The following is a 17,681-nucleotide window of genomic DNA, read 5'->3' as shown; positions in this document are numbered from 1 at the left end:
TTGATGATTCAAAATGGTGGCAAAACTACATTAATTGAACCTCGAAATGCTCCCACATCCATCGTGTTCGCCAGATTTGGCTCTCAGCGGCTACTGGCTTGCAGCCTAAAACAAATGCTCGCCGATAAGAAATTTCACTCGTATGTAGAAGTTATCGTTGAAACTGAGGCAAAAGATACATCGTTCTAAAAAAGTGGTATTGAAATATTGGAACTGCTCTGGAATGATTGCGTTATTTTTGATGCAAATCACGTTGATTAGGAAAGCCCGGGACTTTCCAGCCCATGTATTAAATTGCGTTTTTTTAATGAGAATAGACTCAGTAATCTCAGTTAATTTTACTAGTAAAGACGATTTTTACTTCCAAGTAAGTTAATGTATTTCCTAAATCAATGCTAAATAGGCAATGTTCACAGAGCAGAATTTGTAGCATTTGGAATTTCACTAATTCCCGAGTGACTCATTAGCAACCGACGTAACCCAAATTTGCACTTTATTTTGAGTAATGTGAGCGGAATGCACAGTCCAGCTATTATTGATCTCATTTGCTTGCAAATCTGCTCTAATGTTTGCTCTAAAATGACATTCCATAAACGCTTTTTTGTGATTAGTATTTTCTTCGAAGTGGCATTTAAGTCTTCTCTACCCAGTCCATGAGTGGGTGCCGTGTAATTAATAATCTTGATTTTGCGTATTTTATTATATCTATCGTTTTATGTGAGGGCCAGTGAGTTTATTCCAATGAAGCTACAGATCTAGTAAGACTACCTTCGAACAGATGTGTCAAGCATTTCTGGCACATTAAGTCAAGTCTTTCGTTAATACAAAAAAGAGTCAGCCAGCTGTTTAAAATAACGTTGGCTAATACCAACAGCTTCGTCAATAATTGGAAGGACTTACCAATAGATCCATTCATACCGTACGACGTTTCTGACAGGATGACTCCTTACAGTGTGACTTGTTTAGCCTGAAGCTGGTAAGGATTTTTTGAGCTGTAGCACTTAAATTTGAGAAGAAATTCAGAATTGAACTGAACGATAAACAGGAGTACACACACATGTGAAAGGAAACTCCAGAAGTGTATCCTGCACTAATATACAGATGGTTTGAAGACACCAGAAGGCAAAGACGCTGGAATATATCCAGCTTTCTGTGCCGACGGGTAGTTTTCCAGTCATCTTCCAAGCGGCGATGTTTGCTATCTGTTTACGGGCAGATATCAATGTCGGCAGGAATCTCCAGAATGAGCGAATTACCATTCAATCAGGCGACAGTCAGGTGATACTCAAGGCTCTATCATCCTGTAAGTTTTAGTCCCTACCAGTACTTGAATGTATCGAGAAACTGAATTTGGAGGATGCATCAGGATACTGGAGCATAACTGGGAAGTAGTGGAAACATTGGCAAGAGAGGCTACAGCATTCTTAGCTATGGGACAACACACCAGAGCTAAAGCTAAGGAAGGTTGGCTGGCCCCAAGCGAAATCCTTACTAGAGGAGTACAATTAAAAGAGGCTTGCGAAAGTCATAACCGTTCCTAAGGGTTAATTGAGAATGCTCACGGACACTCTCACAGTCCATTGCAGGTTTCGCAGTTATTTGCACACCTCTCCTTGAAAAGCAATTTCGGTCATGAAATAAATAGTCGGCGTGCTCGAGTCTTGGCGCACACTGCACTGTCAGCAGCTATAATTTTAAAGTCGAAGAGACTTTTGTTCTTTTGGCAACCACTTTAAGCACTTTTTGTGAACTTTGAAGTTCTAGGGAATTTCTCTTCCAAAAGGTTGTGTAGGCATCTGAGGAGTAAATTCTACTGTCTATAAACAAAAATGCACTTTATAAGCCACCTGGCCTATTGCATGTCACAGCAGCTTGCATGGCGACAACAGCGGCTGTTGAGAGTTTGAAGATAAGCTGTATGAGCTTAACAACGACTTAGACATAATGCAGGTAATAAAGATCAGAGTTTTAGGTTATCGAGTGAACGCAAATGCTTTAGTGTCGAGAGTTATCGTGAAGAGATCCAAATTCTTTATATTATATTTTAGTAAACTAGTTTTTAAGCACATCCAATCATTTTCAGCCATCAAGTGGCATACAACTATTTAATTTTTCAATAAAATAATAAAGCAATTTTTGTTTTATGGTTTTATTATGTTTTCATTTTTAATTTAAAAATTTATACTCGTACCTGCATACAAAAGTAATAAATAGCGTTTATCTTAACACTATCAAATGTCTGCGAAAACTATTTTCTGTATGTAAACTTCTCGCCTGCAAGCACAACAATTGATTTTAGCTTCAATGTGAAGCAACTTGTGAACTGCCCTTCAGAGTTAATTGTTGAAAAAGGTAAAACTACAAATTTGTGACTCAATGTGTTAAAAAGGTTGCAGACGATTTTATGAATGAAAAGAAAATTGTGAATGCTTTATCTGTAGGCAAATGAAAGTACCCAATCTCCAGAAACGGGCATAAATTGCTGCCTTTCAGTTGCTTGCACGTGAATTACGAAATATTCCGGTTGAATGTAGAAGTGTTGAGACCTCTTCGGCCTGTTTTATTAGGGTTATAATGTGAAATATAGTAAATTGGTACATGCATAGACACTTTCATGCATACACCAACGCAGTTAATAAGCCTTTCCATTTACATCTCACCTAAATTGGTTCTTAAAAGGAAAAGGTGTGGACATCGGTTTCCGTAGCATTTATGCAAATATTTATTTCACTTTTTAGTAATTAAGTCAATGTGTAGTACATACATACATACGAGTATACATACATACATGCAGCAGTTGGTATACTGAATTAATTACTGTAAGTGTCACCTACCTGCGACAGTTAACCGTACGTTTCGCCGGCTAACAATTGCTTAGGTAAACTAAACTGCTTATGTACCATATGTACATACCTACAAATACAGATATATGTGCTTGCATACTAACAAACCGTTGTAGGGAAATTGAATAAAGTATATCAGAGAAAATAAATAGGTAAATATTTGCTTTTCAACGCAGTGTAAGTTGCTTTAGGTGGTATCGTAGGCGTCTGTTGTGCGCGCGCCAACCCCAAACTTTCTTCCATGCCTTTGAAAACGGACAGATAAGGATACTAATGTTTGAACTGAAACTTTCCAGGCGATTATTATATTTCTAGTATGAAAATTGCGCGCTAAAAGCAAACAAGGACTATTCAAGAAAGTCTTTGCAACTAAATTTAACTTGCAAACGGGATAAAATAAAATTTTTAAGAAAGTTTTCGGATTCCTTCCCTTGCACTGGTAGCTTTCAAGATAGTTCAATATACAGAGTCCGGCATTCAAAGTGTAACTAACTTCAGACCGATCGCGCAGCTGATGCGCGGACATCAACTGTCTGTTAGTTGGCTAATGATAGTCCAGAGTATTCTGCACAAGCGCGCGAAAACATTTTGCGGAGTATGCGCGAGAAAAGAAAATCAGTAATGGATTTCAAATGTAATGGTGTGATTGCTTTATATTTGGCTGGAAAATCACAACCAGCGATTGTTCGTGAGGTCGAGCACCTTAAAGTAAATAAAGCTTTTATTCATCGCTCAATTACTCGTTACAATGTTACTGGTAGCATAGAGAAACGTCATGCAGGTGGTCATCAAAAGATTGCAACGTCACGAGAAATGGTTCAAAAAGTGAGGAAGTTACTTGAGCGAAATCCCCGACGAAGTACCAATCAAATGGCGAAAGAACTGAAAATATCTGACAGTAGCATCCGCCGCATACTGAAAAATTATCTCAAAGTCAAGCCTTACAAGATCCAAAAGGCGCATGATCTCACACCAAAGCAGCAACAAGTCAGACTTGAGCGAGCGAAGGAGTTGATTCGCTTGGCCGAAAGCGGTCAATGCCCGAACATTGTGTTTTCTGAGGAGAAAATTTTTCATATTGAGCAATTCGTAAACACCAAAAACTATAAGGTTTATTTGACCGACCATTCATACGAGAATTTAAGTCATCGATTGGTCACCTGGAGGCAGCACCCGCCACAGGTAATGATTTGGGCCGCTGTAACCGTAGATGGGCGCTCTCCAATCGTTTTCGTCGAGCCTCGCGTCAAGGTAAATACGAAATATTATCGGGAAAGTATTCTGGAGGTTGCTTTGAAGCCGTGGGCAACCAAACATTTCGGTGGGAGACCAGGGACGTTTCAACAGTACTCGGCACCGTCTCACAAAGTTCGAGTGAACCAAGAATGGGTAAAAATACCGTTCCGAACTTCATAACGACCACACAATGGCTCTCAAATTCACCAGACGCAAATCCGATCGATTATTCTATTTAGGAAATTTTGCAGTGTAAGGTCCGATCTAAAAGATTCAACAGTCTCGAGGTGCTGAAAAAAGTCATTGTCCGCGAGTGGACCGAAATACCTGCACGTTACATTCGGGCAGCTTGCGGTTCTTTTCTGGTCCGTCTGAAGGGCATATTCAAGGCAAAAGTTGGTCATATCGAGCACAAGTAAATTAATTCTTAATTTTGCACTTGTTTTTACAAATTTTTTACTTTGAATTGAATAAAAGTAATTTTTCAAACTAAGTTTATGGCCTGCCTTTTTAATTGGTTACTCTTCGTGTGCCCGACCCTATACTTTTAAGTAGGTAAAATTTATCTGCCTTATGAGTTAGTTTATTGAGAAATAATAAATATTATATAAAAACTTTATTCACGAAGAGATCCAAATCCTCTATATTACATTTTTAGCAAACTGGTTTTTGTGCACATCCAATCATTTTCAGCCATCAGGTTGAGTACAACTATTTCATTTTTCAATAAAGTAATAAAGCAATTTTTGTTTTATATTTTTATTATGTTTTCATTTTTAATTTAAAACTCTATACCTGCATACAAACGTAATAAATAGCGTTTATCTTAATCAAATGTCTGCGAAAACTATTTGCTGTCTGTAAACTTCTCACCTGCAAGCACAGCAATTGATTTTAGCTTGAGTGTGCAACAACTTGTGAACTGCCCTTCAGAGTTAATTGTTGAAAAGGGTAAAATTACAAATTGGTGACTCAATGTGTTAAAAAGGTTGCAGACGATTTTATGAATGAAAATAAAATTTTATGAATTATTCACTGCATATCAATTACATATCATTGATAGTTTTCAGTGGGAGTGCATATAAACTTACTAGGTTGTTGAATAAGTTTTGCGGTTCGATAAGAAAAACACAATTTTATGGTTTGAAATACACTCAATAGTATAATATAGTCTCCCTGAGCATGAATACACTTGATAAAACGAGATGTGAAGTTATGAAATCCATCCCTGAAGTGAGAATTTGGAAGTGGTGCACAATACGCTTCCACAGCTCTTATGACCTCATTACTTGATGGAAAATGCTTTCAAGGCATTCATTTCCTTCGGGCTAGAAGCAGATGGAAGCCGCTAGGGTCCAAATCTGGTGAAAACGGTGGATGCTCTAAACTTTTCCCTTCAGTTAGTCTAAAAGGTTACAATAATATTCCGAAATTATTTTTTTTTTACTTTTTTTATTTGATTTTATAAAGGTTTACATAACAATAAAATTATTATACAAACTGAAAGTAGTGCAGCGCTAAAATTATTAGTTTACCATTTTGCAAGTAATCCACAAACAAATTCCTTTCATATCACAGAAAACTGACGCTAACACCTTCTTAGTTTTCTGGACATGAAGTCATTTCGGAGCCGAAGAACCAGATTCCCACCATTCTTAGCCTCCTGTTTTGATTTAGCATAGACCCAAGTCTCATCTATGTATAGTGATGAATTGACTTCATCCTTTCGTAAACGCTCTAGATGTTGCTGAGGAATGTTGTGAGTCACATTCGAATGTGGTTTTGTTCCACTGTTGGCGAATGTGGCACCCAGTGCGCACATAGTTTTCTGAAACCCAATACTTCAGTCGAAATATTGCTGGCACTACCCAACGAGATGCCTAGGGCTTCTACTAAATTTCTGATGCTGTTGCTGTTGGTGGACATCATTGGCGTGGATCATCTGCAAGGCTTTTGCGACCACACTTCAAATCAGCAACCCAACTTTCTACTGTACTAATTAATGGCGAAAAGTCCTAAAATACTTTCAACATTCCTTTAAAAATTTCCGTTGCGTTTAAACCTTCCAAAAATACAAAAATAAAAATTCAATCACCCCACGATACTTGATTTTTTCCATTGCCGAAAATACTATGGCAAGTCGATACGAAATGGCTTGTAAACAAAGTAGTTTATTGGTTTAAACTTGTAAAAAATTTTCTTTAGTTAACTGTTAGTGTATGCGTATGAAAATAGTCTATTTACTTGTGAACCAAGAATTGTATTTTGTGATTGGGCTGTATGAGATGTGACTGTTGAAAGAAGAGGTTGTAAGGCATTTCATTTTTGTTCCATATATATTATCGCCATCCATACTTATACGCCATCCATCCATCTTACAACATCTCATTTTCATTTGTTCACCTAATACCAACTGCAGTCTTCCTCTATCAGCGGCTGTCGTTTTCTCCTTCACCCAGAATGGAGTAAGGTTTCTCCTCGGGAATGAGATAAAAATTGCACAATATAAAACGCGGCGTCTTTGGGCCCTCGCCTCATTTGAAATGGGGTGTTTTGGATGTTTCTTTGAAAGCGTGTAAAACAGAGAGGAAAAATGGTTGTTTATTTTTTTTCATGTTTTTTGAGTATTTTATTTTTTATTCCATTGTTTAGTCATGCGAGATTCCTTCCAACTTTTTGAAATGGTCTTCACATGGACAATGATCACAGATATAGCCGGTTCTACTGAACTGATTGTGAAAAAATAAAATTTAAATGACTTAGAATTGATGTTGTTATCGTGGGAACTACGATCATTTGAAAAAAAGATATTTTAGTGGTTTTTTCTGACCTTTCGGGTCAGAAAACGGTTTCACATCTTTGAACGTCCGCCATTTTGTGAATTTTTTTTCTTTTAAAGATCGAAGTTCACACGATACGACATTCATACTGAACAACATCCTTTTTGTCTTTTTGATTTCAGACACCTGCGAGTCCGGGAATTCGTGTCGCCAGCGACCTAACTTTTTTTTCAAGACCATTTTTTGAAGGCTGACAACTTTTTGAACGAACCTCGTACGCTTAAAAAAAATTTTATTTTTTAATAATGGATCAGCAAATAAAATACTCAAATCAAAAATAAAAAAAACCTTTTTTCGTTTTCGTTTTACAAGCTTTTAAAGAAACACCCAAAAAACACCATTTCAAATAAGGTGAGGGCTTTAGGTGCGCAGGTTTTTGCTCGAGTTATCGTACGCACGAACGAGCGGACCAGCATGGCAAAATTGACAACGGTATTACTATGTTTTCCAATACTGCAGCAGAACGTTTTGAATCCAGAAAGTGTAAAGGAAATGCGAAAATTGAAGAATGTTGACTAAATGCCATGGTTATTAGATCGAGATAAGAAATTCGAGAGAATGTTGAGGAATGGAATTAGAACAATCAGTGCACTATTCAAGTGGGCTAATGGCATATTCAAAAAGTTGTATAAACAGAACTGCCAGGATACAAGCGCAAATACGTCTTACTTCGCACATACAAAGTTGATGAAGTCGAAATTACTTTGCAGGAATCACAAACCACGATTTACAAAACTGTCATAAGGCTTACACTCACATACGGGTTCGAAGTCTTTGTTCTAAAATCGATTAGTTAAATTGTTTTGAATGAAAGATTTTCAGAAAAATATATGGACCTGTACGACTTGAAGACGGTACTTACTGCATTCGGTACTACGACGAATTAAACCCATTTATCAGGTAGAAAATGTAATCAGGTACGTCAAAGAGCAACGGATTGGATGGTACGGTCACATCTTACGAATGAGCAACGATAGCACTCTAAAAAAGATCTGCGAAACAAATCCACAAGGCGACAGAAGAGGAGGTCGGTGGCGAAAACGATGGAGAGATGATATCGAAGGCGACTTTGGAGCTATGGGCATATCTGGGCTGATGACCGAGTGACTTGGAGGCGAATTGTAACGGAAGCAATGGTTCACCCCGAACTGGGATGCTATGACGATGATGATAATGATGATAAACAAAAATGCAGAAGTGCCTTATTTATTGCTGTTTATCATGAAATTTATTTTCGAAAAATTTTCAATTAATATGTTTAGTTTTGCTTGATTTTATTTTTCTCACGCATTTCATAAGACATTTGAGAGATGCGACGGTAAACAAAAACTCAACTTGTTGCATACCTACAAGCGGAAAGGAAATCAAGTGGAAGTCCTTTAAACAATTTATGCACGCTTCAAGCAAGTGGTTGAAGTTCTAATTGATGTTCCCAACTTCAAAATTTGCATTTTTGCTTACAAATGCATGAGGAGAGAAGGGAAAAACAAACCAAACGATACTATTTCGGTATTTTCGTTTATTTCAAAGTGAAAAAGAAGAATTCCATAAATATACAAGCAGTTCTCTTTTAAATAAATTACGATATACGTAGTGTTATTAGACACAGAGTAGCAGACGTTTCATATTTTAATCGCAGTACCGATAAAATTTCCCAACGTACAGATAAAATATCAAACTAAAATTCCCAGAAAGAGATGCAAAAAATTTTCATAAAATCTCGCGATTTTACTTGCACAACTTGCACCCATTCATATGTAAATAGGCATGTATGTACTTATATCTTTACTCAATAATCAAAATAATTTCTACTTACCAGCAACACCTTAAAAAGCGGCAATGTTTGCGGTCCAAGCAAAAATTTCACAAAATCAGTCTGGCTGCAATTGAAATTCGGATTTTCTGGATGGCATGGTCCAAATTCGTCATCATCTGCTTCATCAAAATTATTAAATATTTTTTGTGTGTTGGGCACCCAGTTATCAGCATTTGTACTGGTACTGGTGTTTTTTACATTCACTAAAGCCACATTAATCACATCACTGCCAACTCTACGCTCACCTTCATTTATATCCAGTGACGATGAATTTGTGGCATTAAACAGCCATTCTATGTTACCCCTAAATATATCACCAGCATTTTGCCCAGTCGCTGAAGACACTGGTGACGGTGGGATGTGTGTTGTGTTGGCGGCGGGTGCACTGTTAGTATTTGCATCGATGAATGTGGTTAGCAGTTGTTTGCCGAAGTCATATGCGATGGTGGTGAAATTGTTGATCAGTTCGTTGAAGGTATTTTCATCGGTATTGCTGATGTATGTGTAGTTGTCGAAGAAGCCAGCATCTGTACTATTTACAATGGGTTTACCCAAAAAAGCGCCGCCTGTAAATAGACTGCTGTTGTTGAGATGTTCGTTGATTAAATTACTAGAGAGGGCAAAGTTGCTTCCATTTACATGGATGGTGGGGAGATCGGTGGTTAAATTTGTATCGACTGGGGCAAACAGATTCATTTCGGCCGATTTTTAGGTTTTCAGTTGCTTGACAATTTTTCCTATGTCTTTCATTTTCACTATTTTATTTTGGTTATTATTTTTCGCTGTGAGTATTAAAATGAAATTTATTTCACAAGGTTTTTCACTTAACTCTTCTTTGCGTTCTATTGTTGCACCTCTTGTCTCATTATTTTTTTATATTGTTTCCAAAAATGTATTGTTGGCTGACTTTAAACAGTTTTTTTTGCTTTAGTACCTCTATCCGTGTATTATAATAAATTAATAATACATAATAATATTATGAGAACTCCATTATTTCAAACTTTTTTACTCCAACCGATAGTTTAAAATACGGAACTCATTCCGATTGTCTATCAAAACTTACTTTTTATTTATAAAAAAAGAGCAAATCTTATAAGCCAATTATAATAAAAAACAATAGCATCGAAACCTTTCACTTAAAGTGCGTGTATAGTGGACTTTTTTATATTAAATTCTATGGTATAGGTTGATTTTTAAATACTAAGGAATTTGCTTATTAAAGATATTGAACCGGAAGTTGGGGAAAATAGGTGGACCATTGGTTTTGAGTTGCTCAAGATTTGTCTTATCTTTGTGTTGGGCGAAAAAGGAGGATGCATATGGTTGGGTTGGTGTTGGTCCTGATAAGTCCGTGTGTAGTTTTTGCTTACCCAAGATGAAGTCATCCGAAATTTATGACGGCAAATCGAGTAAACTTATTTTTTTTTCTTCTTTATAAAGTCTGTTTATGGGTTTTTGTATGGGTTACTTGTTGGTACCAGTCATTAGCAGAGTTCCAGTCATGGTGCTGTTTGCTTTCGAAAAGTTTCCTTAGATGTTGTAAAGTAGATGCCAGTAAAGTTGAAGTTCAGTAACATTAAGTTAAAATTTTGTGTTGTTGTTGTAACAACTTTCTAAGCCCTGTCAGTGCGATGTAGTCACCGGTCGTCTTCGTATAACTCATCTAACGGTAGACCCAGAAAACGTGCTGTTTCGACAGGTTGGATCCAAAGGGAGAGTGGTGTTAGGTGAGTTTGATAGGGCATGTGAATAGGCCGTTAGTTTTGTGAAGTGCGCCTTCACATACTGGACATATATTGGGTATGTCGGGGTCGATTCTAGTTAAGTACGAGTTTAACATCCAGAACACAATTGGGCCAAAGTTTCGCGAATCTCGTGAGCCAGCTGAAGCTCTTCGTCTGCAATAGGTGACTGCAATTACAGCATTCAGGAGTCGACAGCTTAGGAAGGGGGTATGGGTCTCCCGATGAATTTCGTTTAGTATTTATCTGTATACTGTCCGGCCCAGTAGCTGGTTTGTATTTTGTCCTACATCTCGCTAGTGTAATTGAAGAGATGCCTCCTGACGTGCCTGGGAGGTGAGCCCAGGGGGATATCGGGAGACATCCCGTAGCAGTTCTGATTTCAATATTTTGACATGCTTTTTCTGATGCTGGTTGAATAATGATCGAAGTTGTATATGCTTGATAAAGGGCTTATAGTCGGAAGGGAAATAGAGTATGTATATATTGTATGTGGCGCTTACACCCGTTTTGGGTTTTTGGCCGAGCTCCAAGACTTTTAACATTGAAGCATCACATCTAGCCAATGTGAAACGCAGCTAAAACAAGTGGCGTCGATCCTTGCAGGTGAATTTCGACTTTCAAGGCCGTGCAAAAATGATTGTTATGCCAGAAACAGTCGCAGCTGTGCGTCCATTGATAAGCAAGATCGTCATGTTCCATAACGCGAGATAGAGACATCCTTGGGCATTAGTGTAACCAGCATACATTCAATATTGCATAAACATTTGGACGTGAAGAAAATTTGTTTTCGTTGGATACCGCATAATTTGACAATTGCCCAAAATAGGGCACTTGCCGATTGGTGTACGGAAATGTTGAAGAAATTCAACCGCGGTGATTCAAAACACTTCTATGACATCGTAACTGGTGACGAATCCTGGAGCCCTGAGTAGGAAATAAAACAGCAATCGACGCTATGGGTGAGCAAAGAAGAGTTTAATAAAAAAAAGGTGTTCGAGGCACTCAAAGCACCTCAAAGCAAATTGAACACCAAAGACCGAATGCGAGATGAACGTTTTTCAGCGGCTGAATAAGCTGTTGATGCCTTTAAACAGCTTGTTTTAGGGGTATTCCCTTCTGAGTAGCAAAAAATTTTTGAAAATTAATTCAAGCGAATGCAGAAATTTTTTGACTGCCAAGGAGAAAATTTTGAAAAACAATAAAGTCATTTTCATTATTACTTTACTGTGTAATTGGGCGCAAAGCATAAGTGGCAGCTCACGTACGCATCATTAAAAGTAATATTATTTAATTCTTAACCGCCCGCAGCGTTTTCTCTTGCTAATACAAATTCGCATTTCCGTTTCATATCCTGCGACATCAATTTTTCATGTGGGTTGAATTTTTTATGTATCCGTTTTTTTTCTTTTATATATTTTTTTACCTCTGAAAATATGACCATTATTAGTCGATTGTGCGTTTCTTTCTCCTTATTGGAAAATCAGTTAATTGGATAAATAAAATACCACTGCTTCTCAACTTTCTGCCATTCTAAGATCAACTTGTTGCTTGTGAAATTGAGACTTGCAAGCAAGTTGAGATATTTTTTATAAATTTAATTTGGACCAAATACGTGCGGAGTTGTAGTTGTAAGTTATAAGGAAGGTGGAGAGGTAAAGAAAGCAGAAATTTTACTATGCTTCAATTTTACAGAGAAGTTGCGTACTTTTTCATCGAAAAAAGTGAAGTTTTGTGCAGATCTTTGAAAAATTCATAAATTTTACTAGTCCACGACATTTATGAGGCAGGCCAAGTTAAGAGCCTAATTATATTTTAATGTTATTATTTGTGTAACATAAGCCAGGGCGAGGCCATCCATGTATACACCGATAGTTCAAAGCTCGATGACAGAGTGGGCGGAGGTGTGTCAGTTTTCGGCTCCCCGACTACTGTAGTGTCTTTCAGGCTGAAATGATGGCAATAATGAAAGCCGTGACACTGGTACAGTGTGATGCGATACGTGGAGATGATATCAACAGGTACATTTTCGCTGATAGCCAAGCGGCGATAAAATCCCTCACAAAACAGGCGACAACCTCCAAGGTAGCCATGAAATGCCGCGCATCTCTTAACGAGACGGTACCAAATTGAGAGTACAAAGACAATGATATAGGTATACCCTTGCAAACATGTGGACTACGTATCCGCGAGGAAATTGTAAGAGCATCGAATGAAAGATGGCGTAACGAAGCCACCTGCAAAATAGCCCGACAGATGTGGCCGACTCTCAATGCTAAACGCACAGAACTTCTACTAAGACGAGATAAGCATAGTCTTAGCACACTGATTTCAGTTATTACGGGGCATTGCCTAATCGGTAGGCACGCCCAGAGAATGGGTGTGCAAACGCATGACTTCTACAGAAGTTGTCTAGACGAGGAAGAGGAAGAAACGATCCTGCACCTTCTGTGTCACTGTCCTGCTCTATCCAGGCATAGACTCGCCATTTGGGGCGGACATTTCTTCAACGAATTAGAAGACCTCGGCTCTGTCGAAATTAACGATCTTGAGAAATTTTTTAATAGCACACATTAGTTTCAGGAAGGAATAGGGGCTAGTTCCCCACGCAGCATACAATGAACAACCGCTTCAAGCTAACCTAACCTAACCTATTATTTGTGTTAAAAAATACTATAGACGGAGAATTAAAAAATTTTAGCAAGCACTGAGTCCACTGGTGTGAAACGGATGAAATACTTTACTTGGCCTTTTGGGAAAATACATTTTTCACTCCTCTCGGGATTGTCTCACCGAGCATCCATCCACAATTTGTCTAAGAAAACCGACAAGTTTTAAACTAAAAGTTCCATTATAAGCAATTTAAATGCTTCAAAATTGGCGTGTCTTTTTCGCAATACGCGCTCTGCAATTTGTCACTTTTGTGAGAAATTTAGAACGCATACATTGTTTTTAGAAAGTGAGTTCCGCCCATGGAAAACGATTTGAAAGAAGAACACTGCTGACCACCCTAGAACTCCAAACAGGTCATGTGCATTTGAAGTAAAATATTTGAAAAATTTACCTCTCCAACGCAATATTGGAAGATCTTTGTTTTGCCTGTGACAAAGCCGACTTGTCGTTGCGTGAAGCTGAAGCAGTTTTAAGGAAAAGTAGGGCTAATGTATCCAAACACAGGATTCGAGAAAGTTAATATGCAGAAGACCTTCTGAAACGGATTAAAAAAAAAACGCTGCTTTCATAATCACACAACGAAAAACGACTTGCATGAGCTAAGGCAATTTCAGAAAGGAATTGGGCTAACGTAATATACGCGGAATAATCTTCCTTTTGGGCGAATTGTTGCTTACGTCAGTCTTGGTGTTCTGCTGGTACGAATTGTTAAGCATCCAATTAAGGTTCGTGTTTCAACCTGCTTCTCCGAAAACGGATTTGCCGTTTATTTTTGTTTACAACCGAATTGAATTACAATTACAATTTAAAGTTTATCCTCGTCGACAACGTGACATTTCACACTAAAACATTGTTCTCCTGTTTTTTGTTCGTTCCACTCGGTTGTAAGTTACAGTGTGTTAACAAAGAGAGTTGGAGACCAACAAAGAGAAAATTTGGTACGTTTTACAGTTTTTCTTTGATCAAGGCGAAAATACAAGCCAAACCTCTGAAGTTGTGAATGATGTTTATGGTGTCGATACTGCAACAGCTAAGGATGTGCAACTTTCGTTTCGTCGATTCCGTTCAGGCATTGTACGTTGATGTTAAAAATGTACGTCGCACAGACAGGCACGCAACCGAAAATGTCGATAAAATCACAGAAATAATCACAGTTGACCGGCACGTTAGTAGTCGTAGCATGGCTGAAGAGTTAAAAATCGACCATAAAATGGTTTTAAAACAAAATTTAAACTATGAAACTGGGACACGAGGGATATGAAATAGCAAACCATCTAGCTAAAACAGGGGCATACATGCCTCTAATTGATCCTGAAACTTTCTGTGGAATTACAAAGGGTCACATCAATGAAAATCTCAGGAGGTGGGAGGGCGAAACTCTATTAGTCAGCGATAATCGAAACAATTCCTAACGCCGGACAGAGGAATTCCTTTTTAGCTACACTTTCCCCTAGCAAAGTAGACTTAAGACCTTTAAACGGTTACTTTACAGGTCACTGTAGACTGAGATATCTTCTTCTTAATAGCACGATAATCACTTACGCGATTTTCGCCGAGTTTAAGAAAACGCACCAGTCATTTTTTTCTCGTGCTAACCGACACCAGTTGGTCACACCAAGTGAAGCCAAGTCCCTCATCACATGACCTTTCTAACCCAGAGTAGGGCTTTCTCTTCCTGAGATATCACTTAAGGGGCCCGGTTGTCTAGAGCTCGAAAATTTAGTGTATTTGCAAGAATTTTTTTACAATATAAAATGAAAAAAAACGATATTTAAGTTTTTTAGGCTTTTTATTAAACTTCTTTTATATACAAAAATGAAAGCAAAAAATGTTTTTCTTATTTTAAAAATGGCGTTGAAATTGACCCCCCGAAAAATTGGATGGTGTTGTCCATTTTGGCTCTTTTATTTATCTGAAACACAAAAACCGAAAAAATTATTAATGTAGCTATGTCCCGTACTCGGATAAAAAAAAAATTGCCAAAATGGTACGGCTTTGAATTTGACACTCTAAAAATCGGGTCTTTTCAGTTTCTTACCCAAAAAAATACTATTATAAATAATTGAAATAATAATATGATTGTGAACAACATATTAAAATTTCAGACGATTTGGTTGAATAGTTGTTTTCTTTTTTTGACAACACCAAGCCGAAAAAAGTAGTTTTGAGATAATTGAGATTAAAGTTTTGAGAGTGGCCGCGTGACGTATCTGACTCTACCTGCTAAAACGGCTGTAGAATCGAAAATACTGGGAATATCCTTCCAAAAATTTAACAGTATATTCTTAAAAGCCTATACTTTCGAAATATTATCGAAATATCTAGACCACCGGGACCCCTTAAACGAAATTGGCTCTCTAAGGCCATCATCAACTGCCGATTCTGTGAAATGGGCACTGAAAATTCAGAGAACATTTTTTGTAAATTTCCTGCACTAGGCAGAAAACAGCTATAGCCCCTTGGTGGTACTGCCGTGCCTCCATATAAACTATGGGAAAAGAAACTCCAGAATGACTTAACAATTTTTAAAAAGCTTTAAAATATAGGGTGTCCTTGCACAATACATCTATTTTGGTCGCAGTGTGCAGTAGCCTAATACTAATAATAATAATAAAGATAGTGATTTATACTAATTTTATGAGGTATAATTCGCCTGCTAGTGGCGAATTTCAATCGTTAGATTTGTTCTTGCTTTCGCATGCAAATTTTCAAGTGAGCCGAGCAGAGAGATAGCGAGCAGATAAGTAGCGAATATTCTATTTTCTGATGTGGTATCACTTGTCAATATAAGCTTTTATAAAACAAGGAAATCTATGAGCGGGAAATTTCTATTTTTTTTTAATATTATTGTAGTACAATGGTCTCCTGACTGAGGGCTTGAACTTGTCCAGCCCCCTCCCACAAATCTAAATCTAATAGCTAGCACAAAGATGATTTTTGATTTTGCAAAAGCGAATACGGGTTTTCATAATTGCAATTTAACATTTAAATTTTTTGGTAATTATTTCAAAGATTTGCACGCTCCCTCTTAAGGGTTTCGTAGCACACACATATTTGTACACTATACATTTTTATATGTAATTTATTGCGTGAATTCTGCAGCCAACATGAAAGAACCTGTAGTATTAGCTTTACACATTTTCAGGCACATTTGTTTTCTTTGCAATTGGCATTTTGTAATCTTTTTAAAATAGATAATGTGATGACATAGTTTTTGCACATTAGGAAGGAGTCCATTTTTTGTTTTTAATCGGTTCAGAAATAAGGTCGCAAAATTTCATTTGCATCCTTGCATGCCAAAAGGTGACTCGCGACACCATTAGTTTTTGAAAAACACTAAATACAGTCTTATCATTTTCAATTCCAAAAATTGTATACGAACATACATGCATACATATATTCATACACTTGTATTCACTTGTTGTTGGTAGTGTTTGGATTGATTTCAAAGCATCTGCATGACCTTCTAAGGTAACTTTTAACGCTGTTTAGTATTGTTGATGTATTTCGTGGCGTTAAGTGACATTCAGTGACGAGCTTTGGTGATAAGTTATGCTGGTTCTTATTGTTTATAATTTAAATGTTTATTATTATTAAAGACGTAAAACCTTCTTTCTTTTATATATGAAATTTTCTTTAAGCTATGTTAAATTTTTCGTTCAGTTTTCTTAATTTGACTAGGCTGGGCGTACGTCAAAATGTTAATATTTTTAATAATTTGTATTAACTCTTACTATTTCTTATTATTACACTGAAATGCCGTTATAAAAAAATATAAAAAATGTCCATATACTGTCGCTCCACCTGAATTCAAAGGATTTTATATAATTTATGTAGGATTTGTATTGATTATTTAATTATATAAAATTTGCCGTTCTCCTTTTTCCACTTTCTTGAAAAAAATTATCCACCAATAAATTCTGGTATTTTTTTTACTGCAAATTCATCATACACGAATACACTTTGAGTATCAGCACTCGTATATAAGAAAGTAAACACTTCACTTCACAGTTTTTAGAAAATAATTTCCGTATTATCTGCCACTGCGCGTGGAATTATCGACAAACTTGCAAGTCTCGCACACCACTCAATCACTAACTCAGCTGTGTGCAATTGAACCATTAACAATCATTTCGAATATCCATAATAAAATATTTAACTATAAACTTAAGTACACGAACATAATTTTCAGCGCCAACATACGAGCAAATTATATGTACGTGCCCACGCTAGCGCACCATCTAATGCAAAAGCGTACATGCGAATTTCTCAGGGATACTTTTCGATTGTAAAAATCTTACCAAATAGAAATTGTTATGCAGTCTACGGCATCTAAAGACGCTTAACTTTGGCTTTGGATGAGATAAACGTTTGTTGTTGTTGTATGTAAACATATATGTATATGGAACAAGTAGATGTGCGCACATACCTCAGTATGCGCAAGTATTTTCACAAGTTTCACAGCCGCAGCTACCGAGAGTCGAAACAATTAAGAAGCTATTAAAAGTGCGGAGATAAAAAAGTTGGCTAT

The 17,681-nt window shown here is 37.1% G+C and overlaps 1 protein-coding gene across 1 annotated transcript in view; it reads right to left on the bottom strand.

Moving 5' to 3' along the window:
- The window catches only part of LOC128861391 (neuropeptides capa receptor), a 151,063-nt gene extending 133,678 nt beyond the window's left edge, over positions 1-17,385 (bottom strand). Inside the window, exons 1-2 of the mRNA XM_054099510.1 lie at positions 17,332-17,385; positions 8,736-9,671 (exon numbers count right to left, since the gene is read on the bottom strand). Coding sequence (XP_053955485.1) covers positions 8,736-9,431 — 696 coding nt within the window. The 5' untranslated portion in view covers positions 9,432-9,671; positions 17,332-17,385. The remainder of the gene's footprint in view (positions 1-8,735; positions 9,672-17,331) is intronic.
- Between the last annotated feature and the right edge of the window lie 296 nt (positions 17,386-17,681).

This window comes from Anastrepha ludens, chromosome 4, assembly GCF_028408465.1.
Source record: "Anastrepha ludens isolate Willacy chromosome 4, idAnaLude1.1, whole genome shotgun sequence".
NCBI lineage: Eukaryota > Metazoa > Arthropoda > Insecta > Diptera > Tephritidae > Anastrepha > Anastrepha ludens.
This window is presented reverse-complemented; position numbering and strand designations above follow the sequence as displayed.